This window comes from Hydra vulgaris, chromosome 09, assembly GCF_038396675.1.
Source record: "Hydra vulgaris chromosome 09, alternate assembly HydraT2T_AEP".
Classification (NCBI taxonomy): Eukaryota; Metazoa; Cnidaria; class Hydrozoa; order Anthoathecata; family Hydridae; genus Hydra; species Hydra vulgaris.
In genome coordinates this window covers 29,871,144-29,897,915 of record NC_088928.1, presented here as the reverse complement: position 1 = coordinate 29,897,915, position 26,772 = coordinate 29,871,144, and the positions used below count along the sequence as shown (strand labels likewise).

The window sequence follows — 26,772 nt, the reverse complement described above, 5'->3', positions numbered from 1 at the left end:
TAAACTCGCTGAATGAATGCCTGCTTATTTAAGGTTGAAAATATTTATATTAGAAAACATCGCTTTTAGTGGTAATGACGCATATGTGAACTAAAAACGTTTACAAGTTAGATCAATTAAATATAATAATTATATTTTTATATAATAAATAGAAAATAAAAATATATAATCGTATAGATAATAATAATATATAACAATATAGAAAATAAAAATATTTATATTGTAGAAAACTGATATTTGAAATGAAAATGGTTTTAAATAGAAATTTGTATATACATTCAAAAATTTATATTTATATAACTTTTTAGCATTTATCTCTCGGCAATTCTATTTTTTCTTTCCAACTTCCTTTTAATAGGGCGCATGCTCCAGAATAATTGATCCCAATCAAAATAACACCCATTGAGTACGCGACTTGCATTTGAGTCATTAACTAAAAATGCCGATCGTCCATGTAATATTCTTCGATTGTGAAACGTAACTATTTCACCTGCAAAAAGTGGGGATTATTTTAAAATATAAAACATTTTGACACTAGATTTTGGATATAACATATAGACACTAGATCTCAAGTTCATCGAAGAATTTTAATTGTTTTGAGACACCCAAAAAACAATACTCTAAATAAAATAAAAATCAATTTTCAAAGTTAATCTTAACGTAAATCAGTGGTATTAAATTCTAATTGTATATCTTTGTTATTCTATTTGTTATAAATTTGCTAATTGATATAAATAGAAATAGCAAAAATTATTCTAGTTTTCGCTATTTCTATTTATATTAAATAGCAAAAATTAGAGTCCTTAAATGTCTAAAAAATTTTTCGACTTCTTTTAGTTTAAAAATTCTTAATTTTTAAATTAAAACTTTTACGAAGTGTTATTATGCTGCGGAGCACAAAAAAGACAGTGATTTTCGAATTATATATGAGATGAACATACCTTCGGCAAGTTTGTATGAACAAATATGGTTTGGATCACATATAAGTGCTGTAAAATCATAATAAGCTTTGTAGTATTTTTGTATTTCTTCAGCGCTACCATTAATTGTGTAATCCCGAAGCCAATTGCTGTAGTCTATAGCCTTCACAACGCCATTTTCAGTCCTTCAAAGAAATTGAAACCTTTCCCATTAGAAACTGTAAAAAATAGCTAATTTTATTTAATTGCGCAAATAATTATAAACATTATTTGCGCAAAAATAGTTGACCACAAACCAAATCACAAATTATTTAACTAAATATCTCAGTAGTCCTATATATTATCCCACTATAAAATATACCCGATAACAGGTCTTTCGTAAAACGTTTCAAATTCTCCAAAAATGTCCGTACCAATATCTCTGTACGTCACGTTTTGCTTTGTAAGAGAAAGAAATGATTCTGGATTTTGTTGCTTTAGCTTATGTGCAATATAAAATCCGTCAGTGAACGTTGTATCACCTCCTTCACCTGAGTACTGCTTGATGCAGTGTAATGCTTGAATCTAGATTGGAAGTCGATAAAATTAATAAAACAAACATTGAAGGGTAAAATGTAAAAAAATATAATTAATGCAACACTTACACCGGGTGGATAACAATAATGAGGTAAATCAACGTGAGGAAGTATTTTCTCCGAAGTATATGCAAGACTAGCAGGGTTTGGTTTATAAACAACATCAAATGTATGACTAAATGTGTAAAATATAAGAACAATGCATACAATAAAATACATGTCCAGAAAAGATAAACAAAATTTAACAAATTTCTCACCCATAATGTGTACTTTTAAAGTATCCACCAAATATCCTTTTAACTCTCTCTAACTCCCCTTTTTCCTTTTTAGCCCCTGTAAACAAAACTACTCCAAATTCACATAAACTTTGAAACCAAGCATACCTAGTTTCTTCATTTAGTATTACAGTGTCTAAATTATACCGAGGGATATCACTTAAAGTAGCCCAGAGTGTCGGTTTTATATGAGATATGTCACTATATTCACTGTTTCTTCTTTCCAATAAAAACTCATGTGTAAATGCTGTTACATGACTATCTGGCCATTTAAAATGAACATGGCTTAAAGTAATATCAATAGATATCGGCTTTATATTAAGTGGTATTTCTCTATAAGTGTCAATACGACGTTGCTTTGAATCACTGTTGAAACATTTGTTGCAAAGACAGCAATCTCTTAAGAAAATACTGGAGTGCCGGCTTGAAACTTTATCGTCCCAATGAATTTCGACTATATTTTGCTTTTCATCTATACTATAATTAAGAGGCTTAGCATGTCCTTTAAAAAAGTTGTGGATTGTTCTCTTTGTTACGAAATATTTTGATTTAGATACGGTTAAAACTTTTGTATTACTTCTATTAGTATCAGAAAAGAGATATTTGATTTGTCGAGCAGATCTAGCTAACATTCTACTCGCAAATAACGCAACTTATAAATTTCTTACGAACACTAAGAAGTTCTCAAACACTATTTTTTCATTCATATAAAATTCTAAAAAAAATCTTAAATTTTTTATTAAACACTTCAAAACAATGTTCCCTACCGCTCTGTTTACTCTAAATTATAAAAACTGTTGTTTCTTAAGGTCCGCCTAACAATTTAATTATTTATTCAAACCTCAATGCTACTGAAAAAACCAACATTTAAATAGTTTATACATTCAGCAAGAATAACAACAACAACAAAAAATTAAACGGTTGTATTTTTTTTTTAAAACCTGAAATTTTTAATATATTTATATAAATAAAATAAAAATTAAAACAAAAGCATCAATGTTTTATTTAAAAATGTATAAGGTTTTAGCGTAAAACGCGTTAAACTATTGAATTATGAATAACAAAAGTTCCATAACAAAGAATTATGGTTTTGTTAGAAAACTTTTATAGTGATTTTGTTTAAACATTTTCTATTGATATTTAACAGCTCATCAAAATACAATTAAATGGTTTCACCTTTGATAAAAGCTAAAAAAAAATAATACAAAACACATTGTTGTATATCCAAAAAATAACCAGGTTTGATGACAGTGTATATAAAATACTTTGTTCTTGACGACCTCTTTTAAAAACTATTTTTCAGATTTTAATTTCATTGTTTCTGGTTCCCAAGGTCTTGGGCCGCGTATTTGATCACCGTTCCACTCTCCAATTTTACTTGAAAGAGACTAAAATAAGTAAAGCTTAAAGTTATCTCGAAATTTTAAAAAACCATAGCCGGAAATTCTAAATACTACATAAAACTGCCTATAACTTCTTAACTCCTTAAATAAATAAACAAATTAATGTTCATATAAATTCTGTCATTCCGAGTGCGTAATAAAATCTCATAAAGGCATTATTTTAGATTTGTTATTTTTCAAACCTCGATCGCGGTGTAGTTAACGCATTTTGATTTAATAGCATATAGAAAAAAAAAGAAAGGAAATAATAAAATGCTACACTAATGACAAAACTCTAGTCGAAGCAGTAACGATAATAATTAAAACATGACCGACGCCTAACTTTACTAAAACAAATACGCAAGGTAATATGCAAATAAAAGTAAAGGCGTGTTAATGCAAATTAAATTTGTGTAATGAAAATTAAAGACCTCCTACTCTGGACTTTGAATGTTAACTTTTAAAGCCCAGAGTTTAACGTTTAACTTGTCATTTCGTCAGGTACTTGGTAAAAAACCATGTAGTTGATAAAAACCATGTAGTTGATAAAAACCATGTAGTTGATAAAAGGTTATTATCATAACGTTATATTTATTTAACAATTTTGATATATGTCAAACGGTGAAGAAATAAACTACCGATTTTGATAACTAAAATGCTTGAAACGAAAAATGTAATCCGGCAAAAAAAATTTGATATCATGCGGTATTAAATGCTAACCATTCTTTATAGTGTTGATGTGAGTGATGTGTAGTATAATAACACCTAAATAGAATAATTATCATAGCCACACATGACTCTACATTACCGCCATCCTATTAAGTTTAAATCAACCACATCAAATTTTCTTTTCGGGAGATAAAAAAAAAATACTTTTATAAAACTAAATACGATTTCAAATCGAACATTTAAATTTCAATAATTTCATTTTTTTTCTTAATATTAATATTATTTTGTTTATATTCTCAGGAAAATATGCATTTTGTAACATAAACTTTTATTACTATTTAATATCGAATTGAAAAAAAAAAAAAAACAATTTTTTTTTTTGATTTTAACAGCAGCCCATTTGCACATTCCCAAACTATCAAAATTTAAATCATTTGTTGGTAGCTTTTTGAGAAAACCTGCAAGACTTATTTTATATGAAGATTAGGCCCTCTCTGACCCACCTTCAGATCCTAGCGTGAGGATCAAATAGCAACACATAGTTTGTTTGGTTATTTGACTGTTTTTTTTATTGAGGGGGTTAGAGCAATTTTACAGAAATACAGTGGCTTAGCCTAAAGCTTTGGAATGAAAAATCTGAAATAAAAAGTATTTTTTTTAGAAAGGAAATATTTACTAACATAAAGATTAAATTCAAATAAAACTATGAAGTGTGTGTGTGTGTATATATATGCCTTTTAAAATGTATATATATATATATATATATATATATATATATATATATATATATATATATATATATATATATATATATATATATATATATATATATATATATATATATATATATATATATATATATATATATATATATATATATATATACATTTTAAAAGACATATGTGACATATAAAATATATATACTTTATAAGACACTCTGGTAAAGGTATATTGTAGAAAGATTACTATTTACAAATATAAACACCTATTTAGTGTTCTCAAACAAATTTTTAAACAAGTCCTTTGAAACTCTACATTCATATTCATAAGAATATTTTGCTCTTTTCTTTTTAGTTAAATGTAGATTTAGTTCTGGCTTGAATTTAGATATTTAGATAACCCTGAAAATAATAATGAATTTAGATAACCCTGCTCTCCATTTACCTCAATTTTCAAAATGAGGTAAATCAAAAAGATCTATGTTGAAAAACTGTTGCAACTAACTAATCAAAATTATTGAATATAACAGGAATAATTCTTACAATATTCTAAACAATAACAAAGTTAAGTCATTTAATGATTTTTTATTTTATATTATCAACTTTCATTATTAATCGAAGTATAATACTATATTATTAAAATAGTGTGTGTGTATATATATATATATATATATATATATATATATATATATATATATATATATATATATATATATATATATATATATATATATATATATATATATATATATATATATATATATATATATATATATATATATATATATATATATATATATATATATAGTATATATATATATATATATATATATATATATATATATATATATATATATATATATATATATATAATATATATATATATATATATGTATATGTATACAGTGGTGGAAAAAATAATAAATACACTATCTGAACATTTAGAAAAATGCTTTTTATTCACAGCAACTGATGTTAACTGATATTAATTTTTATGTTTTTATAAACTTTATTGTTAAAAATCATATTTTTTTTAAAATTATGAAGTTTTTTTCAATTTTTCTCATGTTACTAACAACTTTGTTTAAAGTAACCGGATATTTACTGGAAAAAATAATAAATACGGTAATGATTAATCTTTTTGTTTTCTTTAATTTTCAACTATTATTACTTTTTAAGTATGTGTTTAACTCCGATTATTATTAATACCTCGTAGGAAGAGGATTTGGAGGAGGTAATAGCCTCTTCCCCCATATTTATTTAAGAGGAGGGTCACTTCCTTCACCCTTCCCCTTTAAATCTTCAACACTGACTGTTATTGTCACTCCCCCTCAAACTGATATGACCTTCCTACGCTACTGAATAATATTTTACTTAATATTTTGAAACATTGTATGTTCAATAATTTTTTTATTTATGTTCAGTTAACTATTTACAGTTTACTAATATCATTAATATCATTTCAGTTAATTAACTACAATTAGAGTAAAAAACATTGCTGAATTTGAGGGTATTGCCTCTTACTTTTAATCTGTAAGTATTTTCAATATTTAAAAATATGATATGGTGATATTAGTATGTATATTAGTAAATTAATTCATACAACAGTCTTAACTTAAGATATTATGGGTAGAAAGTCACATTGCACCTCAGCTGAGCTCTTATTAATTCAATGGCTTAAAAGCAGTGGAAAGTCTTAGAGAGATTTCAAAAATAACTAAGCGTTCTGTTGGAATGGTTCAAAACGCTCTTAAACTAAAAATATGTGTGGAAACTAGAGGTCGCAAAAGAAAAGCAAATTACAGAGAAGATAAATTAATTATTCGTGAAGCTAAAAAAGGTCCATTTATCTCCAGCAACACCATTAAAAAAAACTTAGAGTTAAATGTAACAGCACGAACAATTAGAGGACGTTTAGTTGAAGCTAATTTGTTTTCAAGATCACCTAGAAGTGTGCCTTTATTGAAAAAACGACATATAAAAGCCAGAAAAGAGTTTTGTCATAAATATTCTGCATGGACAAATAAGAAATGGGGTACAGTTTTGTGGACAGATGAATCTAAATTTAATATCTTTGGATCAGATGGTAAGCAGTTTGTCCGCAGACCACCAAATAAAGAGTTTGACCCACATTACACTAAAAAAACAACAGTTTAATTTGGTGGTGGAAGCATTAGGTGTGGGGATGTTTTTTGTCATCTGGTTTTAGTCCTATCTATTTAATAACAGACACTATGACAGCTAATATTTATACTAATATACTTAAAGAAATAATGCTTCCTTATGCTGAGGATAACATGCCGCTGCTCTGGATATTTCAACAATATAACGATCCAAAACATACAGCTTCTATCACAAAGAGATGGTTCCAAAATAATGGTATAAGACAATTGGACTGGCCAGCACAATCGCTAGATTTTAATCCAATAGAAAATTTATGGAAAATTGTAAAGGATGAGGTTGCAAAACAAAAGCCTTGGAACAAAAGGGATCTGTGGGAGGCTGTGAAAACATCATGGTACGCTATTCCACTATCAACATGCCATAAATTGGTCAACAGCATGCCCAAAAGACTAATCGAAGTTAAAATAATAAAGGACATGCAACAAAATATTAGACAATTTTTGTAAATATTATATTAAGTGATTTTATATTAAGTGAATTTTCTTGATTTTTAAATAACGTTTTTCAGAAAAATAGAAAAGTTTGTTTTTGTTCTTAATTGTTTTTAATTATTTTTGTTAAATATTTGTTTTATAAACATTGAATTTTCTTGATTTTTTCAAACATAAGATCAAATTAACCATTTCTGTATTTATTTTTTTTAAGTAAATTTCTGGTTATTTTAAACAAAATTGTTAGTAACATGAGAAAAATTGAAAAAAACTTCATAATTTTTAAAAAAATATGATTTTTAACAATAAAGTTTATAAAAACATAAAAATTAATATCAGTTAACATCAGTTGCTGTGAATAAAAAGCATTTTTCTAAATGTTTAGATGTATTTAGTGTATTTATTATTTTCACCACTGTATACATATACATAAATATATATATATATATATATATATATATATATATATATATATATATATATATATATATATATATATATATATATATATATATATATATATATATATATATATATATATATATATATACATAAATATATATATATTTATTTATATATATATATATATATATATATATATATATATATTATATATATATATATATATATATATATATATATATATATATATATATATATATATATATATATATATACACACATATATGAAGGGTGCAAGGGGAAAACCAGCAATGTCACATTTTCGGATTTTTCAAGCTATTCACCCTACTATATAGCATCATTGCAATTAAACAAATCATTAAAAAAAAAAAACAGATAATACTAAATTGAAAACCTAAAAAGAAATTATGAAACTAAAAAGAGCTTCTTCAAACTTTCTTTTGTCGTTTTCTTAAAATGAAAAAATTGTGACATCACTGGTTTTCCCCTTGCGCTATTCATATATATATACATTAAACTGCTTCATTTTGATATCATGAAAAGATTTAAAGTACCATGGAGTTTTATCTGCTGCGCAGACCCCTATTTTATTAGTAGATTTTTTTTTTTTGTGAGTTTTAATCACTTTTAGGGGTTGCTCAAGTGCCCCAATCGCATAATTTTAGACTTTTTTAACCCTTTTTTTAAGCTTATTTTCAACACATTTGAGCGAGTTCTAAAACTCAAAATAATTCTTTTTTTTTCTTTCCAGAGTTTCTTCTAAGTTAGTAGAAAAAAATAAAAAAGCATGGTAATTTAATTTGCTTAAAATATTTTGTCTAAACCTAACTAAAAAATTGCATATTTATGCGGATTTTTACCAATTTTTACTCTTCGCGTTTACTTTAATACTTTTGCGTACTTGCTTAAACACGTTATGCAAATTACTGTTTAGCAAAGACGATATTTAATTTTCATTTAAAAACTATTAGATTGCACCTGAGTTCGATACTCTGGTTGCAATCATTAAAGCTGATAAGAAAAGAAGTTGCCGAGACAAGACTGAAGATATTGCTTTTTTATTAGACTAATTAGGAGATAGAAAAACAAGAACAGGTGGATTAGACACAAGGTACATTTCCTCTGTTAACAGGAGTTTATCCAAGTTTGAAATGAAATCAAGTTTGAATGAAACCATGTCAGAGAGTGAACTCAGCTCAAACGGATCCGATAAAAATGACGATAACGATGATTTCCCATATCCAGATCCAGAGTTAAAGAAGAAAGTCAAAAAAGCAGATACTATTCTACTTCCAAAAGATATTCTCAAGAGAACTGCTGATACTGCAGTTGGGGAAGGAATAAGTCATAGGCAGCATACTGCCATGGTTAATAGTATAATTGCAAAATCAGGTGGAACTATAGATGAATTTAAATGTTCGACCTCTACAGCATTAAGAGCAGCAGATAAAGTCATTTATGATGAATCAAAGAGGATCAAGGACCATTTGAGAAATTTCAGAAATAATAATAAGAACATTTTAGTTCAAATCCATTTTGATGGAAAAGTATGTCATGAATATACTGATGGGAAAAAATTGGAAAAAGATCGATTAGCAATATTAATAAAGGGTAACATGGAAACGCACCTGTTGGGAATTCCAGCAATTTCTTCCGGAACTGGCAAAAGTCAAAAAAATGCGATCAGAGATATCTTGAATTTCTTTAACCTTACAAACAGTATACAAGCTGTTACATTTGATACAACCAGAATCAACACTGAAAACAAAAATGGAGCTGTATCTTTACTGGTAAATGAAGTTTTTCAGCGACCAGTTTTATCTATTGCATGCTGACATCATGTAAATGAGCTACACATAACACATTTCTGGAAAAATTATCCAAGTAGTGTTACTTCTGGACCAGATAATATGCTTAAAATATTAAAACCAGCATGTAATGATCTTGATGTAGAGAACCAGGTAGGGTTTTACAAAATTGGTTAACATTTTTGTAAAATATTATTGTACCCTTTTTCAATTTTGAGTTCTTTGATTTTTTTTTGACATTTTAAATAAAAAGGTGTTGAGAAGATTGCCTATTCCAGATGAAGCATGGCTCGGTCATCAAAAGCATGAAAGTATTATGTTCTGCAGAAATATTATCACCCATGGGTCTCTGAAAAAGGTAGCCTGATGACTAGATATTTTAATACGTAGGTATGTATACAATATGTACTATGAAGTAGTAATATATCCTAGATTTTTCTTGTTTAATTCTATTATTCTTTATAAGACAAAAATATACATACCTATGTTTATTGCATTATACCAATATACTTCTGATTTAATTTAATTTTTAGGATGGGGCTACAAGGAAGGACTACATTGAGCTGACAGAGCTTACACTTATGGTGCTTTTTGAGGAAAAGTACAACTTTCGTACACCCGGAGCAATCCATCATGCCCGTTTTATGACAAAAGGTAGAAAGTTGTAGGTTTATAATAGGAAAAAGTCCAAAGTTAAAAAATTATAGCTTCATAGCAAAAAAAAAAAAATGAATTTGTTATACATGATCAAATATTTAGCTTTTCAAAAAAATAAAAATGTATATTTTTATAGGTATCTACTACCTAAAGCTCCAGCTTATGATGGATGCAATACCAAGTCTGACAAATCGACTGAAAAATGAAATTACTGAAGTGGCAACTTTTGTGGCTGTTTTCTATACTACCTGGTTTCTCAAAGCTGAACTATCTGCTGTGGCTCCTCGTCAGGTAGGTACCAAGGTAACAAGTATGATATATATATATATATATATATATATATATATATATATATATATATATATATATATATATATATATATTATATATATATATATACATACATATATATATATATATATACATATACATATATATATATATATATATATATATATATATATATATATATATATATATATATATATATATATATATATATATATATATATATATATATATATAAGGATTCTATTATGAATAAAAAGTTTTGATTAAAAGTTTCTAAAATATAATTTTTTTAAGGAAAGCTAGTTACTTAACATTTTTTTTGTTTATCCAGGATATGAGAGCTCTTTGGGAAATGAATAGGTTTAAGGACTACAATCTGATTGGGGCAGAATCAGTCATTGAATCAATCAAACAGCACACATGGTTTCTGGACCCTTACCTTATTGTTCCAGCCTAAGCTGATGAAAACTGTGAAGAAAGAGGTGAAATTGCTCAAAAACTATACAGCTTTGAATTTCGTAGCTTAGATATATATTCATTAGCCCAAATAAAAGCTAACATAGAGGTCCTCAATTCTTTAGACTTCAGTGAACCAAAGCCGCCAAGCTTAGTGACTGTCAATGGATGAAAACCCCGTCAGAATATTGGACTTGTAACAATTTCTACTTAAAATTTAAAGATGCTGTTATCATAAGGACAACATTGATATTGCCAGAAAGGAAGAAAAAAGACAAGATTCACTTTTATTCTTGCACAATTACAAAAGAAAGTAAGTAGGAAAAAGCAAAACCTCCAAGAAAAATAAAAAAACAATATAAAAATATAACATAATATTTGTAAAAAATAACACTATTATTAAGAAATTTTTAAAATGAAATCGCTAGACGTTTTATGCAATATATCTGGTGTTTTTTCCAAATGACTTAACATATCAAAAAAGATAATATGTTGCGTAAAAATTAGAAAAATTGCATAAATTTGCAATTTTAAAGATAGATTTGCATAAAATATTTCAGATAAATAAAAATACCATGCAATTTTATTTGTTTCTTCTAACTTAGAAGAAACTCTGGAAAGAAAAAAAATTTAATTATTTTGAGTTTTAGGCAATTGGGGCACTTAAGCAACCCCTGAAAATGGTCAAAATTAAAAAAAAAAATTCTATTAATAAAATAGGGGTCTGCGCAGCAGATAAGACTTCATGGTACTTTAAATTTTTTCATGACCCCAAAATGAAGCAGTCTAATATTCATACACACACAGAGCCCTGGCTAGGCTACCCCACACTCCCAATTGGAAGGAAGGGAGCAGCAAAAAAGCAGCCCATTTGGAAACTTAAGAAACTTTTTTTTTGTAGTAATACCTAATGAAAAATATTGGGGTCCTAATGACAAAGTGAAATCGGGGTCCTAATGACAGCTTTTTTTTTTTTTTTGAGAAGTGGGGAGGGGGCTTAGACCAACAAGCCACGGCACTATATATATATATATATATATATATATATATATATATATATATATATATATATATATATATATATATATATATATATATATATATATATATATATATATATATATATATATATATATATATGTAATATATATATATATATATATATGTAAAATATATATATATATATATATTGTCAACAGAATTATTTACCCAAAGGTACTTCTTGATAAGGTTTTCATTCTTGACAAGGTTTGTATTTGGACTAAATACACTTTAAATTATTTCCTTTTTTCGAACATAATTTGAAAATTATTTTAAAAACTTGTGATTTTTAGCGAAGTATAATACTTTTATTCTTGAATTAGAACTACTTCTAATATTTTTTAACTAGTTCTAAGAGTACTAGAACTAAAGATAAAAAAAGCTTGAAGTTAGAAGTTAAAAATAGTGTTTCTTAATTACTATAGTCGCTGTTATTATATCAGGGTGGCAATAATATTGGTCCAAATAGGTTGGCAATCAAATATGTTTACTCCACCAAATTGTTCACCAGCAATACAATCAGTGTTTCATACAGATGAATTATCTTAACTAACTACACTTGGAGATCCAATAAACAATTATCCCACTTTGAGCGATCATACTCTGAAAGAACCAGTTTTTTTATATGTAACATAAGTTTTTAAACAAACCAAAAACCTCACAGTTCTCATCACATAAGCCTGGGTGTATGGCCGAGTATCTATATATGGCAAAAGAACATGTCAAATCTTTATGATCACGCTTGAAAAAATAGAAATTATTGTCACCTGGCATGCATACATATCTAGTTATCACTTTGATGATGCTTAAACTTCATTTGGTGAGCTTAAGTATCAACTTATTTGTAAAAATCTGAGACAGAATCAACATCCAACTTTATACTAAGAAAATTCAAATCAATCTCAAACCAATAGATTGCTAAGACAATTTCTTTCTGTTGATACCTAAATCATAATTATACAAATGTTAATTTACATCTAAATCATAACTTCAAGATTATAAACAATATGAGGAATGTTAACTAGATCTTAAACAACATTCATATTTCTAAAATATGACATTAAAAAGAAAAGATAGATTCTATTCAAGCAAAAGGTCAGCAACACCAAGTGATGTCAATTGTATGAAAAAGAAAAAAAGAAAAGAGAAAAACGGGCGTTTACCTAATCAATTCACTAAAAAGAATCTCTTTTTGGTAAGAGTAAGCAGAAAGTTAACAAGTAAATTTGTTGAAGCTGTTTTAATAGATGAGTTCTGTTTATCAAAAAAAACAACACAAAAATGTTAAATATTTGTTATGAATCTCACAAACTCACATTACACTAATAATATTTGTCATGAATCTAATAAATTCACGCTAATGAAGTCATTGCATACTTAGATGCCAATCATGATAATAATGTGCTAAAAATCATTAAAAGAAACACAACAACAGTAATTCATACAAATAAAAGTATACATAGAGGCAGAGAAAGATAATCTAAGAAGATGTGAAAGGCACAGAAAAAGTGTTGTCATTCACCAATATAGGAATACTAACAGCATTGGGATAATTATTTGCAGTAAACAACTAAGCATTGTTAGGGTTAAAATCAACAAGCCAGTGCAAGCCTAAGTTGTCACAGAATAATTATCACATTCAATATTGGCTACCTGTTTCAAAGCAATAAAAAAAGGATGACTTTTTAACAAGACTGGAGTATACAGTCATTAGCAAATAGAACCACATTTGAAGTTAGATTATCAGGAAAATCATTAGTATATATGAACTAATGATACTCCAGGAAGTATGGAATAACCTTGTTGTACTCCAGAAGTTACTTGAAAAAACGGATTAATCTGTTTCTCTGGGATTACAGAAAAAGTGCAATCATTATATTCAAGAGGAAAAGCTCATTTAAAAAAATTTTGCTTTCTCCTTTGCAAAGGTAATAAGATCACAACCATGAACGAAAGTTGGAGTGTTAAACTTGCCTTTGTTAATGACACTGTTAAAGATTTTTAGAAAGTCTTTGGAACCTAACTTCTGAGACAAAATGCTAATTTTATTTCAGAAGTTCCCTTAAAGTGAGGTTTAGCTTGAAAGCAAGGAGAAGGAATAAAACTTCCCTTAAGATAAAAATCAAAGAGTGAAGTAACGGATGTTGCCTGGAAAATGAGTCACAAAGTCAACTTGATATGAGTAATATATTGAGAATAACAAAAATTTTGAGCTTTAGTGTCAGCAGGGTTGTGGTAATAAAACCAAGTCATTCTGTGTAATAAGAATCAAAATAACAACAACATCAACTGAATGATAAAGAGAATGAACTAAATTAATTTAATCAGAAACAACATTAAAAGAGTGCAGTCTTGGGAAGGAGAACAATAAAAGAGAAATTTGACTGAGTAAAAAGGTGTCTGAGGATTTAAACTCTATTTTACAACAAATAGTAAACTGATACATTGATATGGTTAGCATATTGGAGTCTTTGTTAGAATTATTTAAATTTGGTTTGTTTATCTTCAGATCTAAGTTTTAGTAGCTTGTTCTTTGCAAATCTTTTAATTTGCAAAGAGCAAGTAGGTTGCTTGCAAATTTGCAGGAGATAAGATTGGAATAACAGGAGATAAGGAGAAAACAGTTGAAAAGTTACTTCAAAGACTGATAAATTTGGAAAGGGTTACATGTTACCTGGAGTAGCAGAGTGATCATGATGGTCCTAATTCTGATCTGACAAAATTAATAGAACATGTTACTGGAACAATGCCTTAGAGGACTAGCATTTAATTGCAGAAAAAAAATATATATATATTTGAAAACTAGAAAACATTTCTTGTCTTTAACCCTTTCCGAACTGAATGAAAATCTACTGAAAATGAATTTTAAACTGAAATTTTGAAAATAAACTGAATGAAAATTGGCTGAAAATATGTCTAAACACGAAATACCAAGTTTTGATCATGATTAGTTAAATGACTATAAAATATGAAGTACTTGTCAAAATTGGTCAAATGAGGGCTCTTTTTTTTTGGTATATAATAGGCCATCGTATTTAAGAAATAAAAATTATATATTTCTTCCCTAAGTCACATGACCAAAACTGTGACATTGCCAAAAGTTTAGAAAACATTTATTTTGACTTTAACTTTAGATTACAAATAGAAAAGTACAGTTAACTGCCAGTTTAATTGCCAAAATATAAACACATACATTTGTAATCAAACAACAACAACAAAAAAATTAGACTAGTCTAATGACTTAGAGCAAAGATAATGAAGTTTTAGTAAAGAGAACCATAAGTCAAAATATTCTAAAGATATAATAAAACAACTAATTTTCTCAAAATAATTTTTTCAAGCATCATTTCAAAAACATTAATGAAAGATTTCCACTGCAAATAAAAGTTTTTTTTTGTGTGATAAATTTCAAACAATTATCAGGGTGCAATCCTGGTTGTGATGAACAAAATCAACAAAGATAAACATTTTTTAGGGAATATCCTTTATCAGTCTTTCTACTATGTGCATAACAAGCATGACATCTTTTATGACAACTTCTTTCATTTTTATCTGGAAATTTTGTTATAATTGAAGGATAGAAGTCTACCAGTAAGGCAATCCACATCTTCTCTAATGATCACCCTAAGATTGCGGGGTATCACTGGGGTTAGTGCAAAAACTAACTTGATGTTGCTGATTAAAAAATCTAAGTATGATAATGAGTTGCTGGTACACTGACTGTAAATTTTATGTGAATTTAAGGAGCACTGCAAAATTAACCTAAACACTACTTTCTTGTACCACTTATATGTTTTGTGAAGAGCTCGGATTCCATGGAACTGCTGATCTACCTGGTCAACACCACCTATGTGCAAGTTATAGGCCTTTATTGAAGATGGCTTCATGATTACATAACCGTCTCTGTCAGACTTTCTAGAACTAACCATCACTGGATTGTGGAAAATTGATATTATATATAAAACTTTTTGTTTGTTACCAGGTTTATCTTTCACAGCAAAATATTTGCAGGCTATCGTTTTGTTTTCTATGTATATGGTTTTGTATAAAACAAGCGGTTCTTTTTTCAAGTTTCTTATTTACAATATCCTTGCAGTAAAACTTATGGTTAACACAAATAGTTTCACAAAGATAAGTCTTTTTACACAAAAGATAAGTAGCAAGGTAGGGGCTTGTGGAATAGTTGTCTGTGAAAAATATATGCCCCTTGTTTAAAAGAGGAGACATCAATTCTACTGGTATGCGTTCACTAGATGGCATTCCCTCAAGAGTATCATCTTCATACATCCCAGGACCACAGTATAGTAAAAAATGTAGGGTAATGCCATCTGATGTTGTTAATTAATATAACTTGATACCAAACCCTGCTCTTTTGCTTTTTATGTACTGGCAAAAATGGAGTCCACCTTTGAATAACACCAGGGACTAGTTGGCCACTCAAATATTGTCCCAGACTATACACCTCTCTGAAACGATCTCTGACCATGTTCAAGAAGGGTCTAAACTTATGCAGTCGGTCTCGAGCAGGATTTTTAGGATCATTATTAAGGTCATTGTTGTTGTTAAAATGAAAGAACTTGAGAATAATTTTAAATCGGTCTCGATTCACAGTTTTTAAAGAACATCAGTGTCAAATAAAGATTAATACTTGTGAACAATACTTATTAATATCACTAGTCCTAAAAAGGTTTTAACTCAACAACTGATATTAGATTCCAATTCTTTATATAAGAATTTGTTGCTTTGTCTGGATTATCTCTCAAAAAATCTCTTGCATAACAATTTGTTTCACTTACAATTGATTCAAGAACATTATTTGTCAGGTAGAGATCAAAAAAGTCAAGAGTGTTTTCTAATCTTACTCTAGCATTTAAACCTTAAGATGATATAAACTTGAATGCTTTATCTTCATTCTCTTTGTCATCAACTTCAACATGTTACCAGGCCAGTTGTAAAACAGGTTGGTTGGCAAAAGTAACTTGTTGACGCGTTTGACCACCTTGAGGGCTAACATGGTTGCCACAAACCATGTTAGCCCTCAAGGTAATCAAATAAGATTTCAGTTTACTAAACATCTTATACACAATTAAAAATTGGAAAATTTAGGATATATTGATAACCCACTTGGCGGGTCAACTGTAATATAGAAACAGTTTTCACAACCCGCGGGCCGGATCAGTTGTCACAAAAGGGTTAAGCTATTGACTTGGTTGAATGATTAATAATAACTCTTTTATAAATTACTCTTACCCTTAATAATTTTTTAAACTTAACAGGTGTTTGATAGCTAATGGTGATTTGTCATAAAAAGTAGTCTAAAAGATGTATTAATAAACTACTTTAACTATTCATGCTCTGCTAAAACGAAAAAAAAAAAAAAATACACTAGAGCATGCAAAAGCTATTATAGATCATCAAAAAATCAAATCACAAGTAAATGACTGTTGTTTCAATTGGTTTTTGTGTACCACAGATACATCTAAAAATAAAGTTTAGCTAAACAAAACATGTTTTTCTTAAACCTTTAGGTCTTGAAGTTTGTTGGTGTTCAATTTTTTTAGAAAACAATAATTGGATTTTGTTGAGAATATCTATAGTTGCCTTTTGCAACACAATGTCATAGGATACAAAATATCCAATAACTCCAAATTCTGCAATCCTATTATTCAAATAAATTTGGTGACAAACTGAGTTCCTCATCAAATTTGATAACAAACATTAAGTCTGATGAAAACAATCTAAAATATTACTAGAAAATCCTCTTCATAGAATAAAAACATCAAGAAATATGGGAAAGAGTCAAAATAGGAAACTTTAATGTTTTACATAAAAAATAAAGACCAATTAAATCCACATTTCTAGTAGTTTATGGTACTTACAACATTATGCTGATATTTGACAGCTGTCTGGCTTTACATTATTAAAATCTCAATATGTTACCTAAGGAAGACTTTATTATTGAAAGTTTAAACACAAGACTTTAATTGCACAGATAAAGATGTAATACTATAAGTTTTGTACTGGTTAAAAAAATGACTTAAAGTTTCACTCACATTTCACAAATTGTACACTCACACATTAACTGTTTGGCCATTTAAACACTAAGACAAATCAGATTTTACCAATCTGAATAGGATATATATCACAATTAAAAAAAAAAAAGTTACAGATCAAACTATATTTTATCAGTGAATTCAGAATATAACAAAAATTAGCAAAAATAGAAAACGTCAAAATATAATCATATTATACATCTAACCATATGTTTTTGGGCTCATCATCAGGGAATCCATTTCTGACATCAAAATTAGGTTTTGACTACTTTAAATGACAAGCTGTTTAATGGGGCAATTTTGATTTTTTAGTTTTGCAGGTTTGACATTTTCAGACGTTGTGCAAACACCAAAAAATAAGTATGTTTATGATTATATCAAATAACAACCTTTGGCAAAAACTTGCCAAAGGTTATTATTTGATATAACCATAAACATACTTAGAAATTCACTCCAAGTGCCAGGGCAATGAGTTAATAAATAATTTTTGTTACAATTTGTACTAAATTAGCAGGTTTTAAATTTCAAGGAATAATCTTTCAGAGATAAAAAGTTATGACCATATAAAACTTACAACCCCCTCACTTTGAGGAGGGTTGAAAATTTATTTAGTCATAACTTTCAAAATTTAAAACATTATTCCATGAAATTTAAAACAGGCTAACCTAGTCAAATTTAGTATAATTTAATTGTTGGGGTAAGGGAAATAACATTTTGGGTTATTTTTGTTTCCAGGCTCCAATTTTTGTTCACAGCAATATTTTGGAAAGTATTATTATTTGACATTAGCATAAATATACTTAAATTTGGAGTTTGGGTAACGTTTGAAAGTGTTAAATCTGAAACAACAACAAAAAAATCCAATTTGTGCTATTGGAACTATATTGTTTTAAAGGGTCAAATTACATTTAGCATCCCATATAAAAAAATTAAAATGTTTTGAATTGCAAAATCATATAAACAAGTTCATATAAGTTACAAGTTTTCTACAAGTAAAAGTTTAACTTCTTCAGGAAAAAGCAATTCCACTTTCTTTCTGATTTGCAGCAAGCTAATCACTAGATCTGAGCTACACAGAAGTTTTCTCATTAAATCCAGGTTTTATTTTTTCTAGAAACTTCAAGTGTAACCAATTCTCTGAGGTTTTTACATCTTTGTTTCTGCTTTTCTGTGCTTCTTCAAAAAGCATACCAATAGGTAAGGTTTTGTTGCAAACTACCTCGTGAGAGTGTATCAACAGTTTGAGTAAACCCTGCAGCATATAATACCAGGATTATAGATGAACAAAACGTTGGGCTGTCTCCTTGCAATTGATCACTATAGTCTTAGGAATTACCTCTTCCATACATGAGACAGTACATAGTATGACATACAAATGCTTGGTTAGTTCCTCGTTGATACCTAATACTTCGGCAGAATCAGAATAATCCTAAAAATATTTTTATTTATAAATATTTTATAGATATAATAAAACATTTTTATTTTATAAATATTTCATATATCGTTTAGCTTAAATTATAAAAATATAGGGGAAGGTTAAATTTTATTTTAAAAACATACCCTGAAAAAACGCCTTGCCGTATTACCATTGTTGGATGTCTTCTCTTTTAATGCTCACTGAACCAATATTTTCTTCTTTTTTTTAAATTTATTTTCATCTCCCCTAATTTACCATTTCTTAAAACCTATTCTGTATGTGATGTGGCGAAGACACTCTATACATCTAATCCATGCATGAAGAGTAGATATTTCATAGGAAAAGCTAGATTTACTAAGTGCGTTGCTTTTCTCATAAATAGTATCTAGATTATTCATTTCACTTGGAGTTGCCCCATGAATAGAACAACAAAGAGTTGAATTAGTTACATTACTGAGGGCTGTTTCTACTTTGCCACCCACCATGGTCACTTCTAGTTGGTGTTCAATAAAAATATAAAAATCCCTTTCAATCTCATCCAATATATTCAAACCCTTCAAAGTAATGTCAGCTTAGATATCTACTATACTGTTCCTTTTCTTTTCCCACTTGGCCTTTAAAAGTTTATAATACAAATCTTGCCACTTTATCATGTTGAAACTGTCATTTAATTTTTTCAATTTTAATTGTTAAAAGTGGGTTTTTTAGTTTATTTATTTTGACCACAAACCATTACAGCCCACTGTAACAGTTTGTGGTCAACAGTGCAACAATTTGTGGTCAATTAAAATTAATTAATCAACGCATTGGTAGCAGGTGTTTATTAGTTATTTAATTACTAAAAACAATGACTTGAATAAAAAAATTTTACACAAATTAAATATATACTTTTGTAAAGTAATTTTTTTGTTAAATTTTCAAAATTTGGTCAACCTTTGACAACATGCAGCGGCTGGGGAATGAGGGGAAGGGGGGTAAGTGGGGGCAGAAAATCTTTTTATAAAGTGTTCGTTAAAGTAATAAAGTATGTATTTAAATTAATTTCATCTTAACGTATAATAACGTGTGGTAAATCTATTACTGCAAAGTTTTTTTACATAAAAAATTGTAAAAATTATACCCTAATAATGTAAAAAAACCTGTTTTTTTAAATAATTATAAAATTATAGGTAAATGTGTAAAAATATTTTTAAATTCCATAAGGATAGATTATTTCTAAATGTCACAGATGTATTGCCAGCATTTACATGTTTTTCAGGCTTTTCACACACATTTTAACAACTTTTTGACTTTGAAGCATCCTAAAGGGTTTACAAAATTGATCAAGTGCATTATAAAATAAACATTCATTGACATTAACATATGCATGTTAATTGCAAATGATTAAAAAAGTCAATATACAACCTTTTGCTTTGACCTTTTTGCTAAACTCTGGCCCACTGTGCATTATTATGAAACAACACAGTAGAAACAATACATGTTTATTTCATGTTCTTTTAAATTTCACAAACTTTAGAACATCTACTTTACACATCTTTACAGTCCATTGCACATCAAGCATTTTAATTACATTTAAAAATGTTTACCTCATGCATGGATTCTAAAGTTTCTTGTTTTTTTTGTAAATAAGGCAACAATTCTTCATTTTTCAGCATACGTGTTTTTTGCTCTCTTTTTTTTACTCGAATGTCAGTAAACTCACTTAATCCATATGATCCAGCAAATACAAAAAGCTAAAATGAGCTGATAACAATCAATACTCCAAATAAAAATAAATATTCTATAAAACACAATTAACACTTAAAAAATATGTTTGTTAAAAAAGAAAATTATTTATGTATTCCCTGACTCAATAGTACAACAGTGCTACAATGAGGAGGGTGGGGGGTGGAGGAGGGAGAGCTAGAGGTGGCTATAGCCCTGGGGCCTGCAGTATTTAGGTGGGGTCAGGGCAATAGCATCCGTTTCTGCCATGTATAATAACATCCATGAAACAACGTCCGAAATTTCATCGATGTATAATAACATCCAAGAAATAACATCCCACATTTCATTGATGTATAATAACATCCGTGCAACTACATCAGTAGATTTTTTGGATGTAACTACATCCAAATTTTTTTTTTTTTCTAATAATGCATTATTTTAACCAGATTTAGTTACACATCTGATTTTTTTTGGATGTAACTACATCTGGAAAATTATTTATTTAATAATACATTATTTTAACTAGATGTAGTTACACATCTGATTTTTTTCGGATGTAACTACATCCGGCCAGGGTTAGGGTTAGCCCTAACCCTAACCCTGACGGTAAACTTACTATACCGTATACTGTAAATAGCGATCCCTAAGCTATATGTGGGAGAAAAATAATTAAGTAATGCAATATTTTAAATAGATGTAATTACACATTACAGATTTTTTCGGATGTAACTACATCCGGATTTTTTTAAATAATGCATTATTTTAACCAGATGTAGTTACACATCTGATTTTTTTTGGATGTAACGACATCCGGGAAAAAAGTAATTTAAAAATGCATTATCTTAACCAGATGTAGTTACACATCTGATTTTTTTCTGATGTAATTACATCCAGAAATTTATTTCATTTTATTTTTAATAATGGATTATTTTAGGCGGATGTAGCTACACATCGAGGAAAAATCCCGGATGTAGTTACATCTTTCTAAAGATGTTATTATGCATCGATGAAATTTGGGACGTTATTTCTCGGATGTTAATTCAGTAAAGAAAAAAAGCGGATGTTCTTACACAAAAATGCGCTGATGTTATTTCACTACTCCGCGAATATTGTTGGACAGATGTAGTAATCTTTTCCCTTTAGGTGTCCTAAATCAAAATCAAAGACTTTATTTTAAAAAAACCTTTTAAAATAAAATCTTTGATTAACTTAAAAAAAACCTAAATTAAATTTGCCAATTAGGCAAATAATGGATGGAAGGAAAAAATAATAAGGTAAATAAATTTTTTTTTAGTTATTTTGTGAAACATTAAGTAAAAAGCTCTAATTTTAAAACAAGAATTCAAAAACCTGAATAGATATTATTTACATAAATATTTTTAAAAAGAGTTGAAGAATGATGAAAAGTGTGATCAAAAATGGTTAAGTCTTTGATATGTACTTTGCTAAGTTTTGATATGTATTTTGCTTATAATTGCAAATGTTTTTTCAATCAATCACAACAATGTATTTGTGAAAATTTCATATCACTAATCAATTTATAGAAACAACAAATAATGGAAATTAGTTTAGGCATGCTAGACCTGTTGACAATATCTTATCCAGTTTGATCCAATTTGAAGCAAGACACTTATATATATTATTTATCTAAAATTATTTGAAAAGAACTAATCAATATTATGTCTCAAAAAGTTTCAAAGCATATTATAAATGAAATGAAAGTTAAATTCTGAGCAATTATTGTAGATTTTACTTCTGATATTTCTTACATGGATCAACTGTCTGTAATATTTTTTCATTGCCTAAATAACCTTGTGTGTGAATGATTTTTTTGTTCTTTATTTATCAGAAGGTAAATCCTTAGGCATTGACATCTATTGAAAAAATATAAAATTGGTATAGGTAATTGTTGTGGGCAGACATGATAATGCGAGCAATACTCCTGGTGGTTATTTTGAATTACAAGCACATTTAAAATAGAATGAATTAAGAATAAATAGAAAGAACTAGCTTTTTATATCCCCTGTGTTGGACATTAAACTTAGTATGAAAGTGCAGTATTAGTACTCTGTTCTTTTAATATTCTGCAGAGTTTGAAATCATTTTCTATAGCTTCTATGCAAAGATGGGACTCATTGAAAGGAAGCATTATCTCTAATAGATGAAAATACAGAAAAAAAAGTCTGACATTAAATAAGTTTTTATTAAATAAGATCACTAAGCTTTGTTTAAGAAATTAATTTTCTTTAAGAAATTGATTTAGATTTGCATACAGCAAGCAGTATGTTACTTTCACTCAATGATTTTGTAAAAAATTACAAAACTGTTTCAATATTAATTTATATTTCAATTTAATTTGAATTAAAAAATTTACTAAACTGATTTAATTTGGATCAAATTTGAAAAAGAATACTAAACTGATAAAATAAGTAAGAAGACTAATCTGTTAAAATAAGTAAACGCTTATGAACTCACTTGTCTCAAGGGCCCCCCGCTTTAAATTAGCCCTAAGCCCCAAAAAGTCTCAATATGGCACTGCAGTATAACATTTGTTGAAAGATCACTAGATTAAAATTAAATTTCTTAAAATTTCATTTTAAAGTAAAAAAGTTTATTAAACAAAGATCATCCAAGTCAAGCTTTATAAATTGTAAAAATATTTTCCTAAAAATATCCAGAAAATATTCATCAAATATATTCTTTCATTTCTTTTTATCTATTTATCTCCATATGCATAAAATATATATGTGAAATAAATTATATTAATTATTTATATAAATTACCATAATATTTATTTTTAATTGCCATATTTATTATTTTTTTGACCAAATTTCCAAAAAAAAAAAAAAAATGTTTTTAATATCTTAACAATGATAAATTGTCATCAAACTATAAATTAATGTCATAATATTTTTTTCTAGGAGACGAAAATATTTTTATTATCCAAAATATTTGCCTCCTTAGTACAATCAGAGCTCATAGTAAAAGTTTAAATACTATTTTCAATATTTATAAACAGCAATATCAAATTAAAAAATCAACCATGAAAACCTTTCAAAGATAATTGAATCTTATGTTAATGGAAATTCACCATCAGAAGTTGCAGATACTTTTGAATTTAAACAAACGTCAATCTATTCTATTATCAAAAAATATAAAAATGGTTTGCCAATAGAACGGCAGTTAAAGGTGGTTCTAGAAACAAAAATTAACTTAAGAATCCAAGATACTAATAAAAAATTGGATTGATGATGATTGTGGAATAACTCTTAAAAAAATTGAACAAAGAGATTTTGAACAAAAATCCATTTCAGTTAGTCATTTTACTATAACAAGATGCATTGATAGTTTCAATTATTCTTTAAAATGATATTGCAGAAAGATGAAATTTTGAAAATGCTATTGATGAAAAAGCTATTTATGCAGAAAAATTCATGAACATTTTGTCTTCTATGAACAACAATAAATATTCTTTATTGATGAAGTAGAATTTAGTCTTTCAATGCAAATTAGAAGAAGACATTCTTTAGCTGGAAATCATAAATTATTTCAATCTGTTGTGCAATGAACAAAAACGGAATTTTGAAATATATTCTATTTGTTTAGTATTAGCACAATTAGCTGTTAATGATATTGGTGGAGTTATTTTAATTTTAGACAATGTTTGTTTTCATAAAGCTGCAGTAGTTAAAGATAAAATAGTATATGCAGGGCATTCTTTGATGTTTTAACTCCATATCCTCCATAATCCTATTAAAAATATGTTTTCTGAATGGAAACAATTTATCAAAAAATGCTTGTCTAGAACTGAAGACGAACTACTTAAAAATATATAAAAGGTGCATTAAATATTACTAGCACAAATTATAATAATTATTTTGGGCATGTGCTTAGGTATATGATTCTGTGTTCAAGAAGATAATCAACTATTGATGTAGTAATAAAGTTACATTTTTTTTTAATAAGCAAATATTTGCAACTACAATATTTTGTATATAATATTTTGTTTAAACTTTAGTTTGCATACAAACTAAAAAACTATATTTTCTTTGCAAATTTAGTTTTATTTTATATTAATTAAATTATTATTAGCACTGTCAAAATTGAATGCAAAACAGTCAAAATCAAATGCATCAGTGCCAAATTGAATGCAACATTGTCAAATACTGATACAATTTCAAAATGAGGTGGGAAACCCTGTATATAAAAATAAAAAGCTTTAAAAGACACTTTTGTCTAAACTAATTTATCTTTTTATTTTAATGTACTGAATTGCTTTGATTGATTATTCCTTGTGGAAAAAAAAAGTTAGTATTTATTTATTAACCAATAGTAGCCAGTAGTGATTGCTTTTAAATTGGTTTTAAAATTAAAAACAATAGAATAACTTTAAACTTGGCTAGTGCCAAAGTACTCAATAGAAGTGAATGCAAACTTTAAAAGATCTACAAATTGAAATCATAATTCTATTTTGAGGTTGTCTGTAAAAATAAAAAAAAAAAGTTTCTAATTACTTGTTCTATAATTTATTATAATTTAAAAAATGTCTTTGTTCACTACTAACACACTTAAAGACTTTTCTTTAGAAAAGATTTTTTAAATTAATAACTTTATTCTTTTAATTAATATTAAACTGTTTCAGTTATTCAATCTTTTCTTGAAAAATTAAAAACTAACAGAAATATCCAGAATTACAGATATATCCAAAAAAATTAGAATAAAGTTTTGTCAAATGATGTTCATTGCATATCCCTATTTCAATACCACAACATTTATGATGTAAAACACAGACACAAACCAGCAGTAAAAGAGATACATTTAAACACTTATTTTGTGTATATATTCAAGTATATATAAGCAAACTGAAAATGTATAAAAATTGTGTAGAATTGAGTAAAATATTACGGATGCTAGAGATCAATGGATAAATGTACCAACATCAATTGATAGATTTACTAACATCAACTGATAAATGTACCAACATCAATTGATAGATTTACTAACATCAACTGATAAATGTACCAACATCAATTGATAGATTTACTAACATCAACTGATAAATGTACCAACATCAATTGATAGATTTACTAACATCAACTGATAAATGTACCAACATCAATTGATAGATTTACTAACATCAACTGATAAATGTACCAACATCAATTGATAGATTTACTAACATCAACTGATAAATGATTTACTAACATCAACTGATAAATGTACAAACATCAAAAAATATTTTATTTGTTTTATATTTATCTTATATTTAGACTAATTAGATAGATTTAAACTAAATAGTAACTGTTTGTTGTGATCAAACATACCAGTCAAAAATTTAATTTCATAGCAAAAGTTATTTTTATACTATTTAACAAAAACTAAAATAATAAAAGTATTTAATGATATGATTATACTTATGAATGTATAATTGATTGTACATAAAATATAAAGTTGCTATTTATATCAGTTACTAATTCACTATACTCAAGGTAAATTTTACTGTGGGTTATTACTGTGATTTAAAAAAGTACAATTTTAGCACAAATAGGAAATAATAAATTGCAAAATATAAATGTGTAAAATCAAGAAAGTAAACAGTAAGAATTTACTTACTAACATGGGAACTCCATATCTAAGAAATCGCCAAGTACCCTTAGAAACCATGGTGCAAAAAGTAATTAAGATATTTTATTAAAATTTGAAGAGTGTCTATTAAAAATTAAAGATTAAATTAAAATAATAAAAAATTATAAAACAATGTTTA

The 26,772-nt window shown here is 27.4% G+C and overlaps 2 protein-coding genes across 2 annotated transcripts; both read right to left on the bottom strand.

Annotated features, from left to right (window-relative positions):
• Positions 1 to 236: 236 nt before the first annotated feature.
• LOC101238208 (gamma-butyrobetaine dioxygenase) lies at positions 237 to 2,527 on the bottom strand. The gene is made up of 5 exons (XM_065805271.1): positions 1,753 to 2,527; positions 1,565 to 1,670; positions 1,282 to 1,484; positions 942 to 1,105; positions 237 to 490 (listed from the first exon to the last, which is right to left on the bottom strand). Exons 1-5 carry the CDS (start codon positions 2,400 to 2,402, stop codon positions 312 to 314), a joined length of 1,302 nt encoding a protein of 433 aa, XP_065661343.1. The 5' UTR covers positions 2,403 to 2,527; the 3' UTR covers positions 237 to 311.
• A 410-nt stretch (positions 2,528 to 2,937) lies between these two features.
• Positions 2,938 to 26,772, bottom strand: LOC136084697 (cytochrome c oxidase assembly protein COX16 homolog, mitochondrial-like). Its single transcript, XM_065805272.1, has 3 exons — positions 26,622 to 26,772; positions 20,888 to 21,034; positions 2,938 to 3,158 (listed from the first exon to the last, which is right to left on the bottom strand). Exons 1-3 carry the CDS (start codon positions 26,670 to 26,672, stop codon positions 3,063 to 3,065), a joined length of 294 nt encoding a protein of 97 aa, XP_065661344.1. The 5' UTR covers positions 26,673 to 26,772; the 3' UTR covers positions 2,938 to 3,062.

Bases quoted from the DNA above. Each gene is read 5' to 3' on its own strand.
- LOC136084697 (XM_065805272.1), bottom strand. From the start codon at position 26,672: ATGGTTTCTAAGGGTACTTGGCGATTTCTTAGATATGGAGTTCCCATG. The intron at 21,035-26,621 runs GTAAGTAAATTC...AGCTCATTTTAG, and splicing joins GATATGGAGTTCCCATGTTA to CTTTTTGTATTTGCTGGATC. The intron at 3,159-20,887 runs GTAAACATTTTT...TACTTATTTTAG, and splicing joins CTTTAGAATCCATGCATGAG to TCTCTTTCAAGTAAAATTGG.
- LOC101238208 (XM_065805271.1), bottom strand. From the start codon at position 2,402: ATGTTAGCTAGATCTGCTCGACAAATCAAATATCTCTTTTCTGATACT. The intron at 1,671-1,752 runs GTGAGAAATTTG...TTACACATTTAG, and splicing joins TTTAAAAGTACACATTATGG to TCATACATTTGATGTTGTTT. The intron at 1,106-1,281 runs GTATATTTTATA...ATTTCTTTGAAG, and splicing joins TACGAAAGACCTGTTATCGG to GACTGAAAATGGCGTTGTGA.